This window comes from Corythoichthys intestinalis, chromosome 6, assembly GCF_030265065.1.
Source record: "Corythoichthys intestinalis isolate RoL2023-P3 chromosome 6, ASM3026506v1, whole genome shotgun sequence".
Taxonomy (NCBI): domain Eukaryota; kingdom Metazoa; phylum Chordata; class Actinopteri; order Syngnathiformes; family Syngnathidae; genus Corythoichthys; species Corythoichthys intestinalis.
The window spans coordinates 50,294,024-50,309,513 of NC_080400.1; the positions used below are offsets into that span (position 1 = coordinate 50,294,024).

The window sequence follows — 15,490 nt, forward strand, 5'->3', positions numbered from 1 at the left end:
AGTTGTGATCTCTCTAGATGCGCAAAAAGCATTTGACAGAATTGAATACAATTTCCTATTTGCTGCACTTAAGGAATTTGGATTTGGCCCAGTATTTAGGTCTTGGATTTGTATTTTATATGCGACACTGCAGGCTTCAATACGAACAAACAAAACCGCGTCAGATTTCTTCCCTCTTTTCCGTGGGACAAGGCAGGGCTGCCCATTAAGTCCCTTGCTTTTTAATATCGCTATTGAACCTTTGGCAATTATGCTTAGAGAAACTGCCCAGTTGACTGGAATACAAAGAGGAGGACAAATCAACAAATTATCTTTATATGCAGATGATCTTCTTCTCTTTCTTTCTAATCCACTCAACACTATCCCTTTAGCTCTTGCTGTTATTACTAAATATGGACTAGTGTCCGGCTATAAGTTAAATCTGTCCAAAAGCGTACTATTTCCAATTAACGAAAAAGCCCAACAATTGAATTTCCAAGGCTTCCCATTTAAGTTAAATAAAGACCACTTTACTTACCTAGGTGTGGAGGTTACTTATAACTATAAAAGATTATTTGAGAATAATTTCACTAAAGCACTTAATAAGGTCAAACAAGATTTAAAGAGATGGTCAAATCTGCCTCTGTCCCTGGTGGGAAGGATTAATTCGGTAAAAATGTATATATTGCCCAAATTTCTTTATCTGTTTAAAATGATTCCAGTTTTCATCCCTAAAGCCTATTTTAAAGAATTGGATAAACACCTGTCAATGTTCATTTGGAATAAAACTACACCTCGAATTAGGAGCGAGTTCCTGGAAAGAAAAAAAGAACATGGTGGCCTTGCGTTACAAAATTTCCTCTACTACTACTGGGCTGCAAACATTCAAATGCTATTATTCTGGCTTGAAGATGGCTCAGAGCCTGATTCCCCACCATGGGTCATGATGGAAAAACATTCCAGCGAGCCAGTCTCTCTTGGTTCCCTAATATGTAGCTCTTTGCCACTGAGTAAAAATAATTGGACAAACAATGAAATTGTACGTGGCTCCTTGAAAATCTGGTTTCAGTTTAGAAGACATTTTCAATTCAGGTGCGCTTTAACTGCAACACCCATTACGTCCAATGTCCACTTCGCACCATCACTTATTGATCCATCTTTTCAGCGATGGAAAAAGGGAGGTCTATCGTGCATAAAAGATCTCTTTAGAAATGACAAATTTGTTGCTTTTAACCAACTAAGAGAAGATTTCGGCCTGTCACAATCAGATTTCTTTAGATATGTACAAGTTCGTAGTTATGTGAAAGAAACATTCTCACTTACTTTACCACCGAAAACCTGGCTTGACGACTGTTTAGAATTGGACCCCTCCATTAAAGGTGTCGTCTCAGCTCTTTACGACAGGATTCAGAGTGCGGCATCTCCATCATTAAATCATTTGAAACTCAAATGGGAGGAAGAGTTGGGCGAGCAGCTTACTGATAACACCTGGCAAGCTGCTATTAGTTCAATCCATTCATCATCTATATGTATAAGACATGGTTTAATCCAGTTCAAGATTCTTCATAGGTTACACTGGCCACCAAGTAAAATTTCAAAACTGCATACAGGTGCCGATCCAGCATGTCCAAGATGTGGCCTTACCCCAGCTAATTTGAGCCATATGTTTTGGTTGTGTCCCAAGCTTTATGCATTCTGGAGAGAGATTTTCAATGCACTGTCCTCCTTATGCAACAAGGATATTGCGCCAAACTGCACAACAGCGTTGTTTGGGATTGTCCCATCAAATATGTTAGTTTCATTTCACCAGGCCAGTGCAATAGCTTTTATTACTTTACTCGCTAGGCGCATGATTTTATTTAATTGGAAAAAAACTGAGCCTCCATATTTTAAGAGCTTGATTGAAGACGTCATGGCCAACCTAAAATTGGAACACTTGAGACATGTTTCTAATGGCTCTCTCCAGACCTATGAAAAAACATGGCATCCATTTATAACCTTTTTTCAGACTGAATTTAAAACCTAGCTTTAGCAACCACCCAATGTGTAACAACCTTGCTTCCCCTTTATTTATTTATTTACTCATCCTATAATGAGTTCTCGGCTTTATATTCCAAGGTATTCAGATTCCCATATATTGTTTTGAAAATAATGCTGAACTTATGTGCCCCTCATGAAATACTCTTGGGTGCTGCCCAGCTCTTCCTACCTACCCATAGAGCCTGTGCTCCCCCTGAATCTTTGGAGTGGAATCATCAAATTAAGTAGCCGTATCTGATATCCCAGACTATGTACTTGTGTATGGTTAGTCTATGTTGTTTGAGTGTGTGCACTGATTGCTGCTTCAGTGTCAGTTTTTGGATAGCATTAATAGTCTGTTTTTGTTTATTCTATGTTGTTCTATATTGTTTATTATATGTTGCTTTGTTATGGAAAAACCATTAAAAAAGATTTGAAACAAACATTATATAGGAAAGACAGGGTTGGTGTAAAGGATAGCTTGGTAAAACAGGAGAATGTAATTGTCAGTCGCATAAGAAAAAGGTGTCTATTAAAAAAGCTAAGGCTATGCTAAGGTCGTCTCGTTTTTTTCCCGTCTTTTTCAGCCCTCGACACTCAAGCCATCTCTTTAACTGAACATTTTTATGTACTTCCACATCTTTGCAAGTGAATTTGGCACCAGGGACATCATTTTCGGAGCGAATTGGTAGGTTTAGCTTTGTAAACATCTCCTTCGTACACGATTTCCATTCATTTCCTATTGGGGACAAACGGTGGCGTGCCCTCCCTTAGCAATAGTAGCTAACGTCATGAATATTAATGAGCGGAAGTGACTTGTTGCTTGCGGTACGCCATTGAAGTACAGACTTAAAATGGAAGTGGATTTACAACAAAAGCGGACTTTTAACTTTGGTATAGCTCTCTTTGTTACGATCTCTGCTTCGACGTAGTAATCCAGTAGAGATTGTTGTATGACTTCAAAACCTAACGTTATCATCCAGTCGTGCTAGGTTGTTACTCTGCTGTTAGCTGCTTACAGTATGTTAGCCAGTCTGTGTGTGTGCTTACTTTTGTTGTATGCCTTATGATGGAAACATTTTGCTTCTGAGGGAGCAAAATCACATTTTTCTTCTTGTGTATAAGATAAGCAAAAATTAAAAAAAACTGCACTCAGTCGACTAACTGAATATTACATTTTTTCCCAGCAGTCGGCAATAATGAAAAACAACAGGTTAATTTGTACTTTTGTTTGGTTTACGTAATGCAATGTTCTGTAGAGTACTTTGATACTTTTTTTCTGCTGCATGCAGCAAGCCTATCTTTACAATATCCAGGTGGATAGCTGGTACTTTTTTTAAAGTAGCAATATGTAAGATTTTCATTTTGATTATTAATTAAATGACCTAAATATTTAAATAGATGTTAAAGAAACTTTATATAGATTTTATAAATACTTCTGACACAGTTCTCAATGGTTAGGAGATTTCCCCCATTTTAAAAGTAGATTGTCAGCCCATGAAAGTTTTTTTAAATCTGTGTTTACACCTGATGTCCCGCCCTCCATCATCAGCCTGGTCAGTTCTACGTAAACTAAGGTTTCTGCCACTTTCACAGTCAGAATTAACCATGTCGTCTACTAATAGACCCCAAAAAATGTTGTTCCAATTGCCATTGAATCATGACTAATTCAGAAACAAAACAAGGGTATTCATTGGAGATTTTTTAAAAAAAAATTTTTATTAGACAATTGAAAGGCTCATGTATAAATGTAATTTACTGTTATTCTACACTGGTCTTATATTTTAACAGTAAATAATTGAAACTAAAACTTTCCGATGAGAAAAGATGGACTGTGGATACTATGTATAAGTGGATTTATACAACAAAATAATCTGGGCCTTGAAATCTGGTAGACACTACAGGATAATAGACACAAGCGATATTTGCTCATTTGAAAAAAATGGTCCGTGTAGATGCCTTCTGTCTGTCATTGTACCAGAAAGTGACACATCAGTGGAAAAGAAGCTGCATTGTCTTGAACCAGTGTTGACAGTGCACAGCAATGTTGTCCCAATCCAATTCTCAAAATCGCTATCAGCGCCCGATTCGTCTAATTTTGGTTATCGAACAGTATTGGATTTGGTCACAAGATCAGATCCAATCCAGTATGCATGTATTTTCAGCAGTCACACTTTTCAGCTGCTGTAAATCAAAACTTACTTCTCTTCAGAAACCATGATCGTAAAAGAGCATCGTGTATTATTCATAAACAGAGTACAGTATTTTTCGGACTGTAAGTCGCACCTGAGTATAAGTCACACCAGCCCAAAAATGCGCAATGAAGAAGGGAAAAAAAACATAAGTCGCTCCAGAGTATAATTCATACCCCCAGCCAAAATATGAAAAAACTGTGACTTATAGTCCGAAAAATACGGTATTTCTCAAGGGAGTACCAGCAGCACTATTTTAATACACAAAATCTCATTAGTCATTTACAGCAATGTCACCGACAAAGTTAGCATAAATAGATTTTTGTTGTTGTTTTTTGTAAAAAAAAATTTTTTTTTTAATCATTTTTTAAAAAATTTATGTAAAACTTTCTTTTTTTTTTACTTTGAACTATTTGGTATGTATACTAGTATATTTATTATTTAATGCTTTTTTTATAACCTGGGTGACAGTAGGTTTATGGCGATACAGTTCATTTTGTAAAGCAAAAAGTCTTATTTTTGGGGGGGCCTAAAAATATATAGAGTACATTGGAATTGTTATCAGATCAGCAAAACATATGAGAAAACTGGATCAGAAGTTAAAAAAAAAAAAAAAAATCTGGTATCGGACATTCCGAATGCACAGATTCATGTAGGGACCACTTAATTTTTCCCGTATTTTTCGCATTATAATGCGCACCTAAAATCCTTCAATTTTCTCAAAAGCAGACAGTGCGCCTTATAATCTGATGAGCCTAATATATGGATCAATATTGGTTAATCATGGCATAACGTTCCCTTTAACACAGCACTATCTAGTGCACAGGTGTCAAACCGATTCCAGAAGGGGCCAAGTGGGTGCTGGATTTTGTTCCAACTGATACAACGCAGAGAGTTTAACCAATGAACGTCCTGCTGAAACAAGCAGCACCTGACAAAGTTTAACTGATTACACATGTAAACGATCTAATTGGTGAAAAGGTGTCCTCTTCATTGGTTGGAAAGCAAACCTGCACCCACTTGGCCCTTTCTGGAATCGGTTTGACACCTGTGATCTAGTGGATGTATAACGCAACCCCAACCACTACTACTACTTCTATTATTACTGCGCCTTATACTGCGATGCGCCCTAGGGGTGTGACAAAATATCGAAATTGTGATATATCGTGATACTTTTCTTCCCAAAAGGTAGAGGAGCACGATAATTATCGGTCCGATAATAGGAATTATGCCGTCATACCAATAAATCCGATAACAATATATATTATCGGCCCTTTTAATAATATTTTTGGCACGGTGTCGGATTGGGACGTGTGCGTTTGTTTCAACTCCTGCTTTGCCAGTATGCAAAGTTTTGTTACTGTTCTAGAGGCCTTATCTTTCCTTCGCCAAGTTAGAAACCTTACTATGGCAATTAACAAATGTTTGCAGTTTACAGTGTTATGTTTACAAGTTCTTGAGAGGCCTTTTGGTTATTGATGGGCTTGCTGTTCTAGAATTGCCAGGTTTCATGGAGCAAAACCACGAAAGTCTCCTCTCCTGTTGCACCAAATGTTTTATCTGCTGACAAAGCGCAATACCTGTTGAGTTTGTTTGTTTTAGATCGGTGTTCATTAAGGATGTAATGGTACATGTAATAGTATTGAACCGTTTTGGTACGTGGTGCTCGGCTCAGAACGGACGCGTACCGAACGAGTTTCTGACGTAATATAACCCTTACTTTTCGAGGCTTTGAGTCGTCGGATTACAGTTTCTTTGTGTAGATTATATTTACTCAGTCTACTATAATGAGGACCAACACGGTAGGACAGTATAACCTAGAAACGTCAACGACGCGACAACGTGGCCGCCGCGAGAACGCAGTGAAACGCGGGCATTTAGAGTCACTCAGCCAATGCACACCAGTCGCAGTAGGGCCGCGTGTTAGATGCGACGCGGCGCACGCGAAAAGAACGGCAGAGTTTATTAGGCGTGCGTAACTATGCGTTACCACATTGGTTGAAAGACGGGAGGAAAGGGAGAGACGCGGACTCACAGACAAAATAGAGAGGGAGTGGGGAGGAGGAAAGGAGTTGTGTTGCCGTTGCAAACGGGATTTCCCTGGGTGGCTCTAATAGACCTGACTGTAGCCGATAGCCTACAAACTACGCCCACATAATGCTACGATAGATATCACATGTATACAGAACTAGATGCGAAATGATAGACTCACCGGCGTTAGTAAACAGCCGCCATCTTAAAGCAGTAGAACAATTTTAACAACTTTAACGGTTGATTCAGCACAACTAAATGACTTACAAACATAGCAAAGGTTACTATTTATCGCAATATCCACAATTCCCCTGTGTCTAGTTAAGTTTAGGGTAAAGAATTGGGCTAGGGCGAATTGTCCCAAAAACCCTTTGAACTTCACATTGTGTGACTTTTTTTTTTTTAATGGGGGGGGCATGAACACCAGTTACTTTGCCAAGTAACTAATTACGCTTACATTCAGGTAACTGAGTTACCAACTCAATTACTTTTTGGGAGAAGTAATTTGTTGCTGTAGTTAATTACTTTTAAAGTAAGATTAACAACACTGATCACCATAGCGTGAGAAATTTGCCATCGTGAGCTTTGTGTCGCAAATCGTATCGTATCGTGGGTTACCAAGAGGTTCTCCCCCTAGTGCACCCTAGATATGAAAACAGTTTTAAAATAGGCTATTCATTGAAGGTGCGCTTTATACTCCGATGCGCCTTATAGTGCGGAAAATACGGTTAATAATCCATTCTGTTCCAAACAAGTACCTTCCACAATGTGTGTCCATGCTTAGCGGATACACGCTCCCATCATCTGAAATGAATGTGCAAACTTGATGGTGTTCCTTCCTGAAAATGTGTTCAAGTATTAGAAATAATACAAATGAAAATGAGGAAAGTTAGAATTTTTATGAGTTAGGTAGGCTCAAATGTAGTTTGAAAATTTGCTCATCCAATGTATTCTACTATTTGTCAAAATTACATTAATTCCAAATACAGTATACTTGCCTGAAAAAATGAGGTTGAGGCTCCCGGCGAATCCAGATGAGGGCATCAGTCACTTAGAGTTGCTCTAAAACTGTGAATTGAGTTTTTGTTCCTGAAGCTTGCTCTTTTACACTAGGAGTGGGAACCTCTTGATACCTCATGATATGATAAGATTTGCGATACAAAGCTCACGATAACGATGATCTGACGATATGGTGATACAACGATTATCGATACATTGCTCAGGAAATCATTCAAGGATATTCTACAAACAATGAATAAACAGAAAAACAAGCGTCTGCTGTGATTTGGAATGAGTTTATCACTAGTAGACGTCCAATCCATTTGAATTCGTTCGTTCCCTGCCATCCCTCCCACTTCAAACGGATTGAACGTCTATGGCTGGGAGTGGCAGCCAATACCAGGCAATGAGGTAATTTTGGGCCATTTAAGCTCATTTACCTGTTCATTTTCAGTTACATCCTGTAGATTTTGGGGTATTTTATGGGTCTCTTCCTGTTTATTTTGAATTACAGAACAGGAAATGACCTGGGAATCACCCAAATGAATAGGCAGTGACTCAAACTCAACAGAAAATGACCTGTAAATGCACTAAAATGAACAGCAAGTGACCTGTAAATTCCCTGAAAATCAGACAGAATGACTGTGAATGCTCTGGTTTCGAATGAACTAACGTTCCCTGTCTAAATGAAATGGGGCGTCAAGCACAGTCAATGCAGCCTTAAGGCCGAGTTGTGCTTCCGCGTCAGACCTGCGCCGTCAAGGAAGACCCGATTTACGACCCTGCGCAGTCGCCTGACGCGGTCCTATTGAATTTTTAAACCCTAGCGTCACGTCGACGCAGGTGACGTGATGGAAATTGACTGTGATTGGTCCGCTCAGACTTGCTTTCAGTTCAGCTCGAAATCACCGCTATTGTACACGCAAAAATGGAACAAGCCGACGGGAGTATCATCGAAGAGCAAGTCTCGTCAAGACATCATTAAGATTGCCAAATGGAAAGGTTGAATGATTGAATAAAAAAATGGAAGGACCACTGAGACGTGTGCGTTCGGAATCGAGTGGCTACACGAAGCGGTGACCCAGTCGGCCAAAAACTGCCAGCTTTTTATCACTTTGTCGTATTTTTGGTTGGTGCACTTCATCATTTATTGTGTACATCTGTTTGCTGTGAGTCTGTGACTTATTTACGTGTCACACTTTTAAGTGTATGAAGAATAAAGTACAGGTTTGGTGTCAAAAGAGTTATTTTGATGTTTCATTTTCAACAACAGACAGTTCACATACGATACATCTTCACTAATTGAGAGTGCCTCGGTGCTTTTATGATAAAGTTAACATCAAGGCTTCCAACGCAGTTTGGGGAAGTTCAATAGACGCCAGAAATCTGCTATGGCTTCCCACTGGCTGGTTGTACAACACGGCAAACAAATCGGGCTGGAGGGCTTTGCAGACCTCGGACAAAACGCTGGACGCAGTGCTCGACGCCAGTTTGCAGCTAGCAGCCACAGCTAGTTGGTTTTCACCCGAGGCTAAAACATTCTATGCGGCATCAAAAGTTGGACAGCCTCGAAACAGTTTTCTGCGTCGCCTGCGCCTCAACATTTGTATGATCAACATTTATTCAATGTTGATGAGCTGAAGATCCACATTCAAGCATTCCATCTTGCATTGTTTATTTTTTTTCTCTGTTAAACTAGACAAAAGGAAGTCAACAAACATGCCCCAAAACCGTACAAACATAACGCCACACCCCTCTAGTGGTTTGGTGGTGAATTACAGAGCAACGCGTCACCTGGCCGCAGAACCATCGAATGACGCCGTAGTCGCTGCGCTGTTACTGCAACGCGGTAGCATAACTCAGGCTTTAGAGTGAACTGAGACACTATTATGATGGAAGATTTTGGTAGCAACTTGTTGGTTCCTTATTAAAAAAAAAAATTAAGACAGTGACACCTTTTTAAAACGATATCTCGATTCTTGGCAGGAGCATATAGATAACCTTTTGGGAAACAAAGTATCATGATTAGGGCTGTCAAAATTATCGTGTTAACGGGCGGTAATTTTTAAAATTAATCACGTTAAAATATTTGACGCAGTTAACGCACATGCCCCGCTCAAACAGATTAAAATTACAGCACAGTGCAATGCCAACTTGTTACTTGTGTTTTTTGGAGTTTTGTCGCCCTCTGCTGGCGCTTGGGTGCGACTGATTTTATGGGCTTAAGCACCCATGAGCATTGTGTATTTATTGACATCAACAATGGCGGGCTACTAGTTTATTTTTTGATTGAAAATTTTACAAATTTTATTAAAACGAAAACATTAAAAAGGGGTTTTAATATAAAATTTCTATAACTTGTACTAACATTTATCTTTTAAGAAGTACAAGTCTTTCTATCCATGGATCGCTTTAAGAGAATGTTAATAATGTTAATGCCATCTTGTTGATTTATTGTTATAAAAAACAAATACAGTACTTATGTACCGTATGTTGAATGTATAGTGTATATCCACCTTGTCTTATCTTTCCATTCCAACAATAATTTACAGAAAAATATGGCCTATTTTATAGATGGTTTGAATTGCGATTAATTAATTTTTAAGCTGTAATTAACTCGATTAAAAATTTTAATCGTTTGACAGCCCAAATCACGATATATCACCATTTCGATATTTTGTCGCACCCCTATTTTACACAACAATCCAACAGCTAGGCAGAAATCACATCCTGTTATAGCGTTCCTGTTACTTCATACTTTGGGGCTGCTTTGTAAGATATTCCTGCCTGCTTTCACATTGACAAGAACAAGTCATATTGTTGCAACAGCCTCATGAGGGCACGCATATTTGTGATGATTATGAGATGCTGGATATCATTTGTAACATGCAGAAGGAGAATTGTTTTTTGTCTGGAAGCTTGTTTTGGAAACCAAAACACACCCTTCTCTTTTTGCAAGACGCCTGGTCGGCCCCGGACCCCTGTTTGAGAACCTTCGAATTTGAGCCATCCTACTCAGCAGCCTCCCGTGCCGCTATTGTCTCGAATAGAAGCGGGCTATTTGCAAAATAAAACAGGACGAAAGTGAGTCGTGTTGGCGGGCGGGATGTGAAATGTGCGGCTTTTAGCGGCGCTCGTCCTCGCTCCCCGAGCCCCGGACCCCTCTGTTTCTGCGCGGTCGCATGTTGTGTGGAAGTCCCGGTCGAAAATTGGGCTGGCTGAGAAAAACCAGGGACGCCGAAGGAAGGAAGGAAGTGGGGACAGGGGAGGCATTTTAATACCAAATCGGGACACATGTTGAGCTAACGTTGCGCTCCTCCACCTCCCCCTTCTTCCCAAACCCATTTGTTGCCTCAGCCGCCTCCCCGCTTCTCTCGTTTGGATCAAGCCAGCGGATCTTCGGCCCACCGAAGGGAAGGGAGGGAAAGAGCCATGGATCTCAGTAAAATTGTAAGTGCTCAAAAGGTAGCTGCATTTTGATTATATTAAAAACTGCAACCGAACGGTGGTGATTTAGGGACTGATAGGCTGCTGTGTGAAATTCGTACAAGGTATTGTCAGTACAAGTAGCGACTTGTTGTCTCCATGTAGCTAAACGTACCAGTGAGAAGTTTTGTATTTTGATTGTGTGGCGAAAGGCATGCGGTTCCGTTTAACGATCAAGGGACCCACTGCTTCAGTTAAAAGCAAGAAGAATATCTCATTACGGACATGAGCCCAACATCAGCCCACTCTTCCGTTTTATAAACATGATGTTCTGCTTTGAGGACTCGGTCTGTTTTGGGGTAGAAGAGGAATAAAATACACTTGCTTGTGGTGTGTGAGGAAAAACGCTGTCAGAATCATGAATTGACATTAGCCTACAGTTGTATTGTAAATAACGGTCTAATAAAAATATTTTTCATATGTTTTTAAGGAACTTAAAAGTGTCAACAAGTTATACTATACTTATAGACTAATGTAGAATGAACTTAAACGTGTCAACAAGTTATACTATACTTATAGACTAATGTAGAATGAGTCTGCTTGTGTTTTACAGTGTAAACATTGTACAACGATACACACAACTAAAGAGGGTCTTTTGTCGTACACACAGCTGAAAGAATAGTTATATTGAGTAAAAAAAAGCATTTTTAAGGTATTTCAAGTAAATCGAAAAATTGATTGACTCTAGTCATGTGAAAATGTAGATAATCGCTATTTTTAAAAAAATGCCATTCAGAGATATAATAGGAGTACAAAAACGGAGTAAAGTATGACTTGTGGCAGTAAATGATGCGATGGAGACAAGTGGGACGTGTTCCTATTACACTGGAGCAGGTGCATGTAAGAAACAAGACCGGCCTTTCATTGGAAGCATGGATGGGATGTGCATGTGTGGGGATTAGGGGAGGGTTGGAGGTGTACACACACCTAGAACACACCTTCTCTATTCTTGTCAAAGACGGGTATTGTAAATTTTGTACGTAGATGATACTGTGTAAGGTCAAATATTGTATACATGGAGTACCCCAATTTAGGGCTGAGTGATCAATCTGGGTAATTTTGGATCTTGAAAAATCAGCCATGGCATATTTACAGTAATAGTCAAATTTGGTGCAGTTGTGTCTGAGTTTGCTGGAATTTATAAAATTAGTACTTATATAGAAGATGATGCCCACTTGTTATAGAAAATGCTCATTTCGAAGTAACAGTGATGTTAAAGGAAAAATGAAAAATGTTCACAATTCAGAGTGTCTTCATTTTTTTTTATTTTTATTTTTTTATTAATTGCATTGGTTTGTGGATTATGTAGATTTCCCCCTTTTTTTCCATTTCATTTGATATTTTATTATTGACTTTATATGTTAAATTTTGGCTCTGCTATTTTAGATATTGGTCATAAAAAGTGTTCATCATATTAACTGTTGCGAATGTTGAATTTTGTTTAATATTTGCTTAATCATAGATGTCACTATCACTGTTTGATAGTGAAGTAGTGATAGTGCAGTCTATGGATTAATCTATTGATAAAAAGTTGAACTACTCTCTAGTTTAAGTTTTTTTTTTTTTTTACTGAATAATAAATAAAGCTATCTGGGTTTTTTTTTTTTTTTTTTTTTTTTTTTTAAGTCTGAAGTGCCTACATGAAATCAGGTGCAAGTAATGACCTTTCACGTTAATGTGAAAGGTTTAGAAAGCTTTTGCAATTCTCAAGGCTGTCCTTTGTGGTTATCTTTGTTTTGGTTGCTGAGCTTGTCAACAGATGTTGTGGAATGAAAACAAGCCTGATAAAATGTTAGCTGGTAAGAAGAAACCACGATTTGCATTATAATGATGAAATTAAAGCTGGGTTTGTAGCATGGGTCACCTAAATGATGCCCACCGGCAGAAGCCCCCATGGTCCAGTTAGTTGCTCATTGGCCTATCCTAAAACTAGCTGACCAGCATGGGGCATTTTGACCGTAGGAAAATTGTGGAAATCGTCATTTGAAAATGTTAACACTTGCAGAGATTGTATAAACTTTATTATATATTAATAAAGTTTAATAAAGATTATATAAACTTTAAAGAAGCATTATATACCTGATAATTAAGAACATATGGATAGTAATTATTTTGCTGCCTGGTTAAAGGATTACTGAGTTTTATATTTTATTTTTTTATTATTTTTTATCTCTAACATGACCAGTGTCTTCACAACAGATGATAATATAACTTTAATCTGTCAGACAAATGGGGAAATTTCTTTGTCACAATAATACAATGTACTGTATATATAGGAAATAAAAGTAGCAAGCCGAATGTCAGCGCTGTAGCTGGGAATCATTACATCTTATTTTATAAAGGGCAAATTTGTTATTTCAGTAATGTGTGCCAAATTGGTAGCCCCGAGTATTAATCAGTACCAGGAAGTGGGTCTGAATTAAAAAAAAAAAAAAAAAACTACAACAGCAAAAAAACATTAGTGACCGCGAGTAGAGAGAATGACAAATAGAAATTGGAACATTTTATCTGAGCAAAAACAATATTTGTGGTGTAAAGAAAAGTTCCTGCACTGTCTGGAGATAAGATATACAGTATTTCAAATCCAAACTACTAAGACAGACTGGAGTCTTACACTCTTTTTCAGCCATCTATGCTAAATCTTCATACATACCGAAAGGATTCTGACCACTCAAACGAAGGCAGGAAAGGGTACTTCAACACGACAATGTTCATCTCCGCCAGGAACAGTCAGATGCTCAGGGTATTATGAGTTTATTGCTTCTTCTTGTGCACGAAACATTGCAAAAATCACAGGATCTTACTGGTTTGGCACACTTTGATGGGCAAAACTCATGTTAGTTAAGGTTTGAAATACTAGAACTTTTGTGACACCAGTTCTGGAACATTTCTTACACACTTCATATTACATGCTTTTAGCTCACCAGAGCTGTACATAATATGGTAAAGTGAACAGGTTTGCTTTTTATCAGACTAAGCCAAAACGGCTGTTTTTATTATCGTTATACTCGTCATCTTCAACAATATATGTGCAGTATATTGTAACCTACAAGTACTTTACAACATTGTCCAATTTTGCTGACTAAATTAGCACGAGCTGTTACTTAAGGATAACTGCATAACTTTGGGAAGCTGTACTGGTTCAGAACACTTAGAGTTACTGTAGTTCTACTTGTCATAACTGGTTAATATTTGCGGTAAAGTACATCGAGAAAAAGAAGGGAAATTATTGTTATTGTTACCAGGCAATACGTAAAACATTTAAACTAGTGCATATATGCTCAGCTATATTTTTGGCATTTTACAGAAGCAAGTTTGGAGAAAATTTAAATAGTAAATACTGTTGACGTAATGTATCATGGGATGTTGAGAATTACTCAACACAATCAAGCGGTAAACTATGCATCGGTATTAAGAAACAGTTTATTCACAGAGGAGCTAATTAATTCCAGGTTTTATCCATGTTACATCAATGTCTTTTACACTTGTTGAGTGGTAGTTGGTCACCACGTACATAATGCCATTCATTTTCTGTGGGGATACACACCCACATATAGTCTGAGATGGATGGCTACATGTTATCAGTGATGGGGTTCATTGACAAACTGGCCTGAGCAGCTCCATTGGGATGCACAGATGTTACTTTTTATGATGTGTCCACATGACATCAGCTTTCCTCCCAGAAGTAAAAGCTTTAGAGCCAAGTCTTCACTTGAAGCTGCAGAAAGACATCCCATTAGCAGGAGCCCATAAACATGCCACAGGGGTGTAGGCCTAAGAGTTTAATTATGTTGGAGTCTGGCATTGAGCACGTTCATCTGTCTATAACTAGTCTCCGCTTCTTTCTTGTACTCCTGCACCCGCTTTTGACCTAGACTATTCCAAGTATGGCAAACCACTATATTTTCATACGTTTAAAAAAAGGCTTTTATGAGGCTGTTATCCACTTTGCTTCGCATTACCAAAATACTATTAAATGGGTAATATAATGTTCTGTGTTCACTTTGTGATTAGTTCAAATTCAGTATTCAACGAAAGGGAGATGTTACATTTAAAATGTTTGGCAATATTGCAGACTTTCCTGTTAACATTGACCACATTGAGTTTTTGCAAGTGCTGCTCAGTTTGGTTAAGTTCTCCACAGCTGACTGTTTTCCACTACCTTCCTCACTTTCGTGCCAACCTTTCAAGAGGTGTGGAGTGACGTTCTAGGATAACGGATGTTTGTGTCTGATGCAACAAGTAAAATGGTCCTTACACAGGCAAAACAGGGGACTGTTGTTCAGGAGAGTGACTTTTAAATGAAGTCGTGGTCATTTGGAAAAGTTCCTTGGACCCAAGTTGATTTTTCTATTTCTTTCAATGCTTTAGTAAAAAGGAAATAAAAAAGGGGAGGAGGGTACATTTACATGGTGTTTGCATGTGTTTGTGACGCGTGTTCTTTGAGACTTTAAAGTTTGGAATGGCCATGCATGTTCTAACAAGAAGATGGGTGTGTTATGTTAGAAAAAGATTGGCTTTAATTTTACGCCAGCCAAATTTAGTGATTTAATCATACTTTCAAGGAGACACAGAATCGCTTGTGTTGTTTTACAGTGGACAGTTTTAAACCCATGTCTGTTTTTACTGTGTATACACTACAATTTGATGTTTGATAAACTAAATCTTAGTGCAGTTTTGAAATCCCTGTCGTATGATATGTTTAATGATAATATATTCTCACCAACTTGGCGGAGGCATCTGCAAACCATGTGAGAAGGATACAGGGAATGAAGTGTTTCACT

At 38.4% G+C, this 15,490-nt stretch overlaps 1 protein-coding gene across 2 annotated transcripts in view; it reads left to right on the forward strand.

Moving 5' to 3' along the window:
• Positions 1–15,490, forward strand: part of hip1 (huntingtin interacting protein 1) — a 98,243-nt gene that overhangs the window by 18,534 nt on the left and 64,219 nt on the right. The window contains exon 1 of one of the 2 annotated variants that reach the window (XM_057838115.1): positions 9,920–10,670. The exons of the other annotated variant lie outside the window; for it this stretch is intronic. Within the exon in view, the coding sequence (XP_057694098.1) occupies positions 10,653–10,670 (18 nt within the window). The 5' untranslated portion in view covers positions 9,920–10,652. Of the gene's footprint in view, positions 1–9,919; positions 10,671–15,490 lie in introns of those variants that run through there. 2 annotated transcript variants of the gene reach the window in all.